Source organism: Anomalospiza imberbis, chromosome 1 (genome assembly GCF_031753505.1).
Source record: "Anomalospiza imberbis isolate Cuckoo-Finch-1a 21T00152 chromosome 1, ASM3175350v1, whole genome shotgun sequence".
Classification (NCBI taxonomy): domain Eukaryota; kingdom Metazoa; phylum Chordata; class Aves; order Passeriformes; family Viduidae; genus Anomalospiza; species Anomalospiza imberbis.
Genome location: NC_089681.1, coordinates 9,361,421 through 9,371,922, shown reverse-complemented (window position 1 = coordinate 9,371,922; position 10,502 = coordinate 9,361,421). Strand labels below are relative to the sequence as shown.

Below are 10,502 nucleotides of genomic sequence, written 5' to 3'. Positions count from 1 at the left end.
AGCTGTGCTCCACAGAAAACAGATGCTACAATGAGAAATAACATTTCTGAACCTATAAGGTCACCACATTTGAAAAGAAACAAACAGTGCAATTGCTGTGGTGAAAAATAGCCAGCAAGTGTAGAAAAATAGTCTTATGCAGGGATTTACCTGCTACAGTAACATGTGAAATTCCTCACTAAAGAATTGCTCATGTCAATGAGCTGATTTAGCAACCTTTTTATCTGGTCAACATGGACTCAGGCTTCACTAGCCAGTGATTTTTCTTGGGAACACAGTTATGCTAATGGAGATTTTGAGAGGGATAACAGAGAAAGATATCTGTGTCTCTGATAAGAAGCAGGAAATTTGGGCCTGTGCTGAGGAGCAGTGAAGTTGCCCTTATAACTCCAGTCTGCAATCCTGTTATCCAGTTAGCACCTTCCACTCACGGTGAATTGTCATTACAGAGGTGGTGAGAATTAGAAAATCAGTTCAGCTCAGCTATTAGCAAGAATTTATAAATAAATATTTAGAGGACCAGGAGAAGTGAACCCATCCAGCACAGAAAAAAAAAAAAAAAACTGTTAAGGAAAGGACAGTTGTTAATGAACTGTTCAAAGCAGCCAAGGCCTCCTTATTTAGTGCCTGAAATACCACTGTAAATATGAAATTAATTTAAATGTTTCAGATGTTATCACTTCCTTGTCTTCATATCCTACAGTATCAGCACTTGCCTAGGTAAGCTGAAGGGTTTGGCATTCTATGCATGGCATAAAAGTGATATTTGTGGGGACTAAAAAGAATAATACATTTGGAATGAGAGCTCAGCTACTCACAGAAACATCACTGGGTATAACATTTCAGACCACTCATTGCTTTCTCTCTTCAGACCCACTATTCAGTGATACAACTTTCTGTGGAATTTACTTGTCTATCTTTCTTATTTTCTATTTCAGAATGTGGCACTTTACTGATAAAACATTGCCCTAAAACCCCATTGATTGGGTCACTTTACAATGAAACACATTGGTTTTTATCTCATTACAATTAAACACTTTCATGTTTTGGTACTTTTTTGTTAGCAAACAGTAGTATCTTCTAACATGTATTAGTCAGGATGTTCTAGCCAAATTGGCCATCTTCTAAAAATGAGGCTAATCCAGCAGCAGTGCTCCTAAGAATCCCCAGTTTTTATTAAGGGCCAGGTAACAGCAGCCTGCACAAAGCAAATCTGTATTTACAAAGAATCTGTATGTTGCACTGTACTGTTTGAGTGTGGTTCGTCTGGGGATTGCTGTGTGATTACAGGTTCTGCTCTTCTGAGATTTATTTTAAAGATCGTATTTTCTGAAACAAACCCAGCTCCTTTGAGAACAGACTTGATGAGAGGTTTCATGCAATTTACAGCCTGCTGTGAATCATGGCACAATATAAACCTGGGCTATATATTTACTCATGGCATATATAAACTTGGGCTATATATTTACTCTTTCCAAAGTAAAGTTGATTAGCCAGTCCCCAAAAAGTTAACTTCCTTTTGATGCAGGGCTTGTAGCACTGAGGAGTGCCCTTGTAGCATCTTGTAGGACTGTCTGTGCTGGCACCCAAATAATTTAGGGTATTCTCAGTCTTGGCTCCCCCTCATCTTGGGGCAGCTGAGTGGGAGCTTAGCAGTGAGTTTTGTGTCCTGCTGTACTTCAACATGCATTCATTTTACAGTCTCAGAAAACCCTTGTTTTGGTGACAACTCAGACTAGTGACAGGGTTAAGAGCTAAGCTCTGGAAAACAACACCAGAGAATCTGATTAGTTGATTGGCTGTACAGTTGATTCAGCAGTAGGGTCCAGACACGTCATTCAAGGTGTAACTCTGTTGTCTGTTTGTCTGTGTGAAAGTCAAGACACCCAAACTTGTCTGAGCCCTCCAAACAGGACTGATGGACATGACAGTGCCCACAAGAGAGCCTTGACCTCCTGCCTTGGGTGCAGGAGGTCAGGTGGACACCAGCATAACAGTTTTATCTACAGTGCAGTAACCCAGCTGTGAGGGGGATACCTAAGTCCATTTTAAGAGTGAAATCAATGGAATCGCTGAGTTTAGGACAAGATTCATCTCTTCTGTCTTCCAGACCCTCATACCTGGGCAAATCACACACCTTGAAGTCCTTCAGCTGCATTGTCAATATTTTTCCCATAGTTATGGGGACGAGGCAGCTACCTTAGATTGTATAAATCTACTTGAAGGAAATTAAAGGTGAGAACCTACTCACTTCTGTTTTGCTTTCATCTGAAAAATGTGGACGGTATTTCCTCCTTTTGCCATCATTAACTGCCTATACAATTCATGTTCTAAATCCCATCAGTAAGGGGTTTATTCTTGTCCCTTTCTGCAGGTAGATGACACAGCAAAGTGGTGGCCTACACCTACAGTGTCTGGATGTTCAGAGGTTAACAACAGCTGGCTGGGGAGAGATGCTGGCACCATTTGTTAAAACACAGGAATTTGAATCTCACCAGTTAAATATCACACCAGTTAAAAAAAAATCACACTCCTTCTAAAAAAAATTAAACCCTTTTTATTTGTATATTTATTTTATATATAAAAGAAATACAAAAACAACCCCACAAACAATGCTGATTATGGCAATTCAGTTTTGTCAGCCCCCTCTGCTTGGGCTGCTGCCTCAGATCCACCGGGAGTGAGCAAAGTCCTCCGGTTGTAATGTCCTTTTATGATTCCAGAGTTATTGTTCTCATTAAGAATTTGTTTCTGTTTTTGCCTGTTAAGAGACTGTACAAGTCCTAATACAACAGCTGCTAATGAATACTGTCCAGTCAGTTTTCTTGGTTGTAAGATTAGAGGATTTGGTTGAACTCTTCCTAGAAGAAAATATGTTTTGATTTTTCCTTCCTGTTCACTGATACCTTTGACATAAATTTCTCCACGGTAGTCGAAGGCAAATCCGCGATCCTTCAGGATCAGATACGTTTCTTCAGGCACTTGTATTCTGTCACTAACACCTGTGCTGTCCATTCGACTTGCCAAATTCACTGTTTTGCCCCAGATATCGTACTGGGGTTTCTTAGCACCGATAACTCCTGCTACGACAGAGCCATGGCTAATTCCTAATTAAAAAAAAAAATATATATATAAAAGAGAAGATAAACTGTATACAATAATGACTAAAACCCATGTTTGCACTGAAGAACCAGGTGAAGCCTGGTTCAGATACACTTATCTCCAGGCTTAAGAAAGAGGTGCATATTTAAAGAAATTAAATAAAAAAATCTGGAAAAGCTATAAAACATGAAAAGTGATATCAACAGGTTTATTTTATAGGACATGCTTGTCAGTGGAATCACAATACTTTTGTGTTATCTGTATTCTGCACATTGTTGCCAAAGCTCCTGAAAACTTATTCTCAGACAATAGGAAGAATTTCTGGAACTACACTTGTTGAGGGTGACCTTGTTAGTGCCATACAGTCAATAAATTGCATTCTTATGTTCTGTGAAGTGAAAATATTAAAGCATTCTGTGAAGCTATTGAAAGACTTCATTTTGTAAGATTGTTGCATAAAAAGACAAGCAATATCTATTGGTTTATTTTCTAGAACAGTGATTTAAGAATAATTTTAGTAGAGTGCAAGATATCTTTTGGAAAAGGATTTTAGTTTCTTAGGGTTTTTTTTTTAAAGTTTTTTTTTTTAAATGTTGATAGAAATATTATCAAATACTCTTGCACTCAGGCTCTATGAAATCTTTACATGTGATCCACACTTACTAAATGTGAATGCTCATTCCTTGAGAAATCTTGGGAACTATGAGTTTTGCATTCAAAACTGTTAGGAAATGCAGATCAGATAGTGATGCTGTGACCCTCTATGCTGTGACTGATGAATATACGTCAGTTTTTCTATGGCAGGGTTATCTATAAAAGACATATCCCTTCCAGGTGATTTCGTTGTTGTTGTTTTGGCCAGTGATCCAGTCAGCATGAGGTCTTTAAATTTGGTCCTGCTATGTGCCATATATTCAAGCCACTTTTTTATGTCCTATCTGTTGTGGTTTGACACGGAAGTGAATTTTCTCAGGAAGTTGGGGTCAAACAATCAGTGGTCAGGTTTGGATATTGGCACCTGGAGTGACCACTGAAGGTATGGACACGCCTCTGAGAACACAGGGGGTTAAAAGCAAGAACTCCCAGGGGAACTCTCTCTTTGGTTCCGGTCCTCAGAGAGTGCAGACCTCCCCTTCCCAGCCACGGGCTGGGCGGGGGAAGGGAAGCCATGCAGCCTGGTCGAGGTGAGCCGAGCAGGCTGAAAGATTGGAACCAAGCCAGCTCCTGCGGATGGAAGGGTGGAGAGAAACCAAGATGCCTTTGTCCCCTTCCACCACCCACCAGAGGGAAAGAGACAGAGAGTCTGACGGCACCTGTAAATTTACTGGCAGAGGAGAAGGAGAGGGGTCGGGGGGGCATGCCCAGTCGTGGGAGTTGGAGTTCTGAGCAGAGATTTCAGCCCTCTGGGGAGTCTGAACTTTTAACCCTATCCTGGGAAATGAAGGCTTTGTAAAATATTACTCCTCCTTGATTTGAAGTAGAAGATAGACAGTCCAGGACCTGAGATGCTAGAAGAAGAAATTTTTGGGTGGAAGGAGATGATGGAGTAGCTTGTGACTAGACTTTTCTTGTTAGCCATAGACTGAACCAAATTCTCCTACAATAGAGACTGCATTTTAGGGGGATGCAGTGGTGAACTGAGAGACCTGCTTCAGCAACTACCAACACAGGAATGGAGAGAACAGAGAAAAGCTGAGGAGGGTGTGGTGATGCCCTCTGTCTTCAGGAAGAAGATGATCTCTGTTCTTGAGACCCTTGGCCCCAGGGGAGGAAGAAAATGGGGGGGACTGTAGTCCCAAGATGAGAAGCTGAACTGTTGTCTCTTTTGGTCCTTGGCAAAGCATCCTTAAAGGAGCCCTATGAGCAGTCTGTCCATGCACAGTGGTGAGAGCACTGTGACATGGAAAGGAGAGTATCTGGCAGATTTTCTCCGGGCGCTTGCCATGTGTGACATGGAAGCACAGGAGGTGGCAACTGTGTTTTCTGGGGGTCTATGGTGCAAGAGAGACTCCTCTCTCCTTTGAGGGACTGAGTATTGATTATCTGAAGAGTGGCAACTTGATCGGGAATCCTGGGTGGTGTGTCACTGTGGTTTTGTTGTTAAGTTTGGGGGGGAGGAGGAGTGTTTTGGAGGGTCTTCATCCTGGATTTAGTGTGTGTGTCTTTTATAGTAGTAGTAGTTTAATAAATTCTTTTTCTTTTGTTATTAAGTTTGGGTCTGCTCTGATTTGTTCCTGATCACATCTCACAGCAATTATTTGGGAAGGTGCATTTTCATGGGGGTGCTGGCATTGCGCCAGCGTTAAACCATGACACTATCCCACTAACCATGTAGGATATTCCATCCAGGACAATTGCTTACTCATCCCAGCAATTCAGAGCTGCTGCCACTGGTCAAGTCAGAGATGGAATTCAATTTTTGTGCAAAATAGAAGTACTACTCCCAGGGTTTAGGAGAAATGACATTTTACTGAAGAAGAATGTTATGCAGGGAGATTAATTAATACTCTGTGTGAGTATCAGTCTTGGGGCTATTCACTTTCTGTGCTATATCTATGGGTTCTTAGTACAAGATTTACTAAAGACAGTAAATTAATTATGTTCCCCATTCACAATTCACTGAAACTTTGAACCCCTGCAATCCCCAAATCAGGGCCTATATTCTGCAAATAGAGTATTTAATGTTTCTGACTTTGCCTGGGATTAAATAATTTTCAAAACAGAGGATACAGTATTTAGACTCTTCTAAACTGTGCATGTCCTTGCAATGTTACTGGAGTGCACTCAGTGGAGTCACAATCTTGCAGACAAAAGCCCATTTAACTCTGGTGTTTGAACCATGCTTACCAATCCGGAGTTCAAAGTTGTTGAAGGAATGCTTGTTGATCTCCTGTATGCTTTCATTCAGAGCTATGGAGAAGTCAGCCAGAGCACACAAGTGTCCCCATTTGTCTTCACATTGCTGAGGAAAAAATTATACACCAATATGTTAATAAAGTTTTGCATTTGCCCAGTTGCCACCCATTCCTACAAGTACCAAGGGTTTGAATTTGGAATCTAGCCTCAGCATTCTAGATGAAAGAGAGATACACTGCTGTTAATGGTAATGCTTCCTATTTTGTTACACTTGTATAACTGGATAGAGAACTTAAAGGGCCAGAGAAAGTAACTTTCTGTGAAGCAATGTCTAACTTTTCTGACAGGCAATCGTGAGAATTAACAAGGCATGTGAAACATGTCTAAGGCTGAGAAAGAAAGTATAGAGAGGACTGAGACTGCTAAGACTCAAGGGTTAAAATCTATTGAGAACAAGGGATGACCCACATCAGCACAAAGTAGAGTGAAAGAAGTAAAGGATGTGTAATTCTCCTTTGCTGAAACTATTACCCAGGAAAATCATCAAGTGCTCTCAGAGTTGTAATGATGACAGGAACAACAGGACAAGCCAGGCAATCTGGGGTTGGTTAAGGGAGAGAGAAAAGGCTCTTCTGTAGCTCATTATTTGCCCTTGCTTAGGGCAGGCAAGTCACTCCCTGCTCCTTCCCTTCTATTTCCATTCCTACAAAGCAGTCAATATATAGATGGGGACCAGCAGTAGGTTTTAGTCTTCCAAGAACACCAACAGAACAGATGACTGTGGGTTTGGCCCAATGATTGTATGATGTCTTCTCATCTGTTCTGAAGCAAGGCAATTCCTTCTTCAAATTTCCAGTTCATAGTACAAAGGATTGTAAGTCTCTCCCTGGGTCATGCAGTCCAGCCCTTTGCAGTTTTCATCATCCTGTGTGTTTAATGCTGAACATGAACCTCTCCTTGGCATCCCTGTTCTGTTCACACCATGCTTGGTCCTTATCCTTCACTGTCTCTGTTCACAGCATGCCAACCTCCCTCAGCAGCCTGCACCTCTTAGGTGCTGACAAGGTGGCAGACGTACGTACGACAAGTATATTTAAAAGATCCATTAAAATTCCATTAAGCTATTATGGTTCAAGAAAAGAGATGAGTTAATCAGTCTTGGAAAGGCAGTGAAGTTTTTCTCCCTATTAATTTTTACCCCATCAAGAGTTAAAGGAAGTGATTAGGAGCTGTGTAGCTATAACCAACTATCTCCCTGGTGTTCTATCCTTCTTTGCTCATGTCAACACGGAAGCATTTTGACAATCAAAAATCCCATGCATATCTAGTTTTATGGATTTCTAGCTGTCAGCATCACTTGTTACTCTGTAGGTGGGAGATGCTCAGCTTGTTACACTCCACAAGTTTTATAATGTGTTCTTAACAAACAGTGGAAATTTTCTGGTTTATAAAGCTCATGATAATCTGGCTTCTGCTTTTCAGAAATTGTGATCAATGTGACCAAATCTGATTCCCGGCCTGTGACCGACCAGGGGCATTGCACCTCTTTTGTGCTGCTCTTCCTGGGGACTGGCACCAGTTGCCAAAAAAACAGATTTCAGCAACAGCTGACTTCTCACTAGATGTATTTTAGAGCCTTATCTGATTTGTTTCCAGGCAAATTCTTGGGTGGAATTATGAATGGATTTCTCTCATCTGACTTATGGGATGTTTATGGCTGTGACTGTGTGTGTGTCCTCTGTGACTATTTATCCCCTCAGCTTGGTTTGCTTGCTCTTCAGTTGAACCAACAACCTGCTCTCTTTTGATGTGTAGTTATCATGCTGTCTATAGACATGCTGTATCAAAAAAGAGTACAAATGCAGCATTACACTTGCATAAGTACACTGTCAGTTAATAGATCATCTCTCTTCATCAGTTATTGGAGGTTGCCAGTTATGTTCCTGTCTGTTACTGAGGTGGCTTTAGAGTATATCTGAAGATATAGATAGACCTGATCTAGATTCACATTGGTGTGATTGGAAGGAATTCTTTTTCTCCTATAAACCTAAATTTGAAGAAAGAATCCATATGTTTCTTGTTCCAAGCACAAGATGGCATTTAAATTCATCAAGAAGTGCAACTGCTGTCTGCCAGTAGCCCCAAATGTCTATTTTATTTTAGCAAAAAAAGTTTTATGAACAACATAAAGATAACACTTTTTATATTTTTGAATATGAATGGTCAGATTAATCACAAGCTTTGCTTCTTAAAGAAAATTATCCTCTTACCTGTTTTTCAGGTGACAATCCTGACACAGCCATGTACGTGCTACCAATTGTTTTGATTTTTTCAATGTCTTGAAATCTCTCTTCACCTAGTAACTAATAAATATGTAAAAAGAAAATACTGTTAAAATATTTTTTAATAAAAAATACTGAATTACTTCTTGTAATTCCTAACACAAAATGCTTCTAAAGATGTGAGAATGTATCGTTACACTTTCCAGTCTGTTATGGTACATAATTTATTCTGGGTCCCAGGGAACACTGATCTGGAACTCTGGAACATCATCTACTCACTAAGTGCATGCAAGCTAAATTATGCTGTTTGGTAAATTCCACAATGGGTAATACAAGACATGTGTACTCCAGCATGTAAATGTATCCAAGCCCTGCATTTCCTGAGGTATGATCACTGAATATTAGTGAAGACAAACTCTCTGTGTATGTATGTGTGAATAGAAGACTTGATCACCTAAAAGTGCTCCTAAAACTCTACTGGAGGAACTGAGTTTGCAAAGTAAGTGCTGCTACAGCAGCAATTATGGTGATGAGACTAATATTCAAGACCAAGCTGGTTGGGGCTCTGAGCAACTTGGTCCAGTGGAAGGTGTCCCTGACCATGGCAGGGGGATTGGAATGAGATGATCTTCCCACCCAAACCATTCTATACACACAGATGGAGATAGATGCCTCCAAAGAAATCCTGTAAGACACCAAGTCCTCTTATTTCCCCTGCTTCCCCCTACTTAGGGTCAGACTGGACACCAGCATGTCCATTGGATCATTCAATCTATACATTTATGTATTTTCCCCTTCTAACAAAAACTCCAAGAACCAATGGGAAATGGTAAATCCCTGTATGTATTTGGGATTTGCTATAGCTATGGGTGTTAGAAAGAATTTGTCAGACTGAGAAGAAGAAAGAAGAGGAAGAAAAAATTAAGTTGAGCGACTAAAGCACTGAATGAAGTGGGAGTGAAAGTTTGGTCTCTAGTCCAAGTCCATTTTTATGGTTTAACTTAAGACTTTCCATGAAATAGAAACCAGTCTTACATTCCTTGAAAGACTTTAGCAGAGTTCAAATGTGGATTCTATTAGTGACAACAGAATGTGTGATATGGGCATTAATCACCTCATCACAGGAAATTTTTTGTTGCTGGTGATAATGCCAAATACCCTGTGAAACTTTGTGATAAGCTGCATGGTATCTAATAAATTTAGGGATCTATTTGGTTACGAAGTCATGGGAGGAAAAAAGAAAGCACTTCACCAAGAAAAGGAATTTAAAAATTTCAATTCTAAATGCTCAATTTAGTTAGGGTTTAAATGGAAAAAAGTAGTTTTGTGGTCAGGCAAAAATATAACAAAATATTTTTCCCCTTTCTTTTTCTACACTGCTCATTCTTTTTTCCATCTTTTGGGTTGGAATTTCCTGTCCACTAAAGGGATTATTTCATTCAAAGGGAGAAACATACCAAAGGCATAACATGAAATATCCCCTGCCACTGAAGTAACCCCAGCGCCTGTCAGCCGGAGCGCCGGGGCCTCGGGAGCTTTGCTGTTGGTGTGCAGATATGGAACCATCTGTCTCTAATGGGAGGCTGCACAGCATTCCACGTTGGGAATACAAAGCCATATGGTTAATGGCTCTTGTCCAAGCCAGGAAAGTCCAAAGACTTGACCTGCTTCTCATTTTTCTTCAAACTGCCAGAGCAGCCCATTGTGTACCTTTCCCTCTTGCAAGGGCAGCTCTTCCAACTGCTCTCTTAGAGAAAAAATTGTTTCTTGTAGCTCTGCCTCTGTGAGCAGTCTGAGAGCACCATGTGTTTGAGCAAGGGGAGAAAATGGTCTTGCTTCAAAACAGTCCATATTTTCATTTCCAGATGGTTGTTGGAAGCAACAGCAAATAACACACTAATTAAAAATGTATAATAAATATCTAAAATTACCCTGTTTAGGAAAGAAAAAAAAAACAAAAACATTTGCTGTGATGCAATTTAGAAAAAAAAATATCCCAAGTTATGGGTTTTTTCCTCATTCATTATTGCTTCCAAATCTTCTGTTTGCTTCTTTTTTCCCCTGCTTTATATGACCTCTTCAATAGATTCTTTCCTTATTCAAATAATGGTCTATTTACCAATTACTTTCTTCACAGTATGACAGGATGATGGATTTTGATATTGGGGAAAGATATTCCAACTCAGTCCTAAATCAGCTGCCATTTGTTAAAACATTTTAAATAGGCTGCTAATTTAACATGATAGTCCAGGGACACAATTT

The 10,502-nt window shown here is 40.1% G+C and overlaps 1 protein-coding gene across 2 annotated transcripts in view; it reads right to left on the bottom strand.

Annotated features, from left to right (window-relative positions):
* Nucleotides 1-2,551: 2,551 nt before the first annotated feature.
* ADCY8 (adenylate cyclase 8) overlaps nt 2,552-10,502 on the bottom strand; it is a 118,315-nt gene continuing 110,364 nt past the window's right edge. For both annotated transcript variants that reach the window (XM_068180999.1, XM_068181009.1), the window contains 3 exons: nt 8,229-8,321; nt 5,950-6,064; nt 2,552-3,107 (listed from right to left, as the gene is read on the bottom strand). In XM_068180999.1, coding sequence (XP_068037100.1) covers nt 2,620-3,107; nt 5,950-6,064; nt 8,229-8,321 — 696 coding nt within the window. In that variant the 3' untranslated portion in view covers nt 2,552-2,619. The remainder of the gene's footprint in view (nt 3,108-5,949; nt 6,065-8,228; nt 8,322-10,502) is intronic.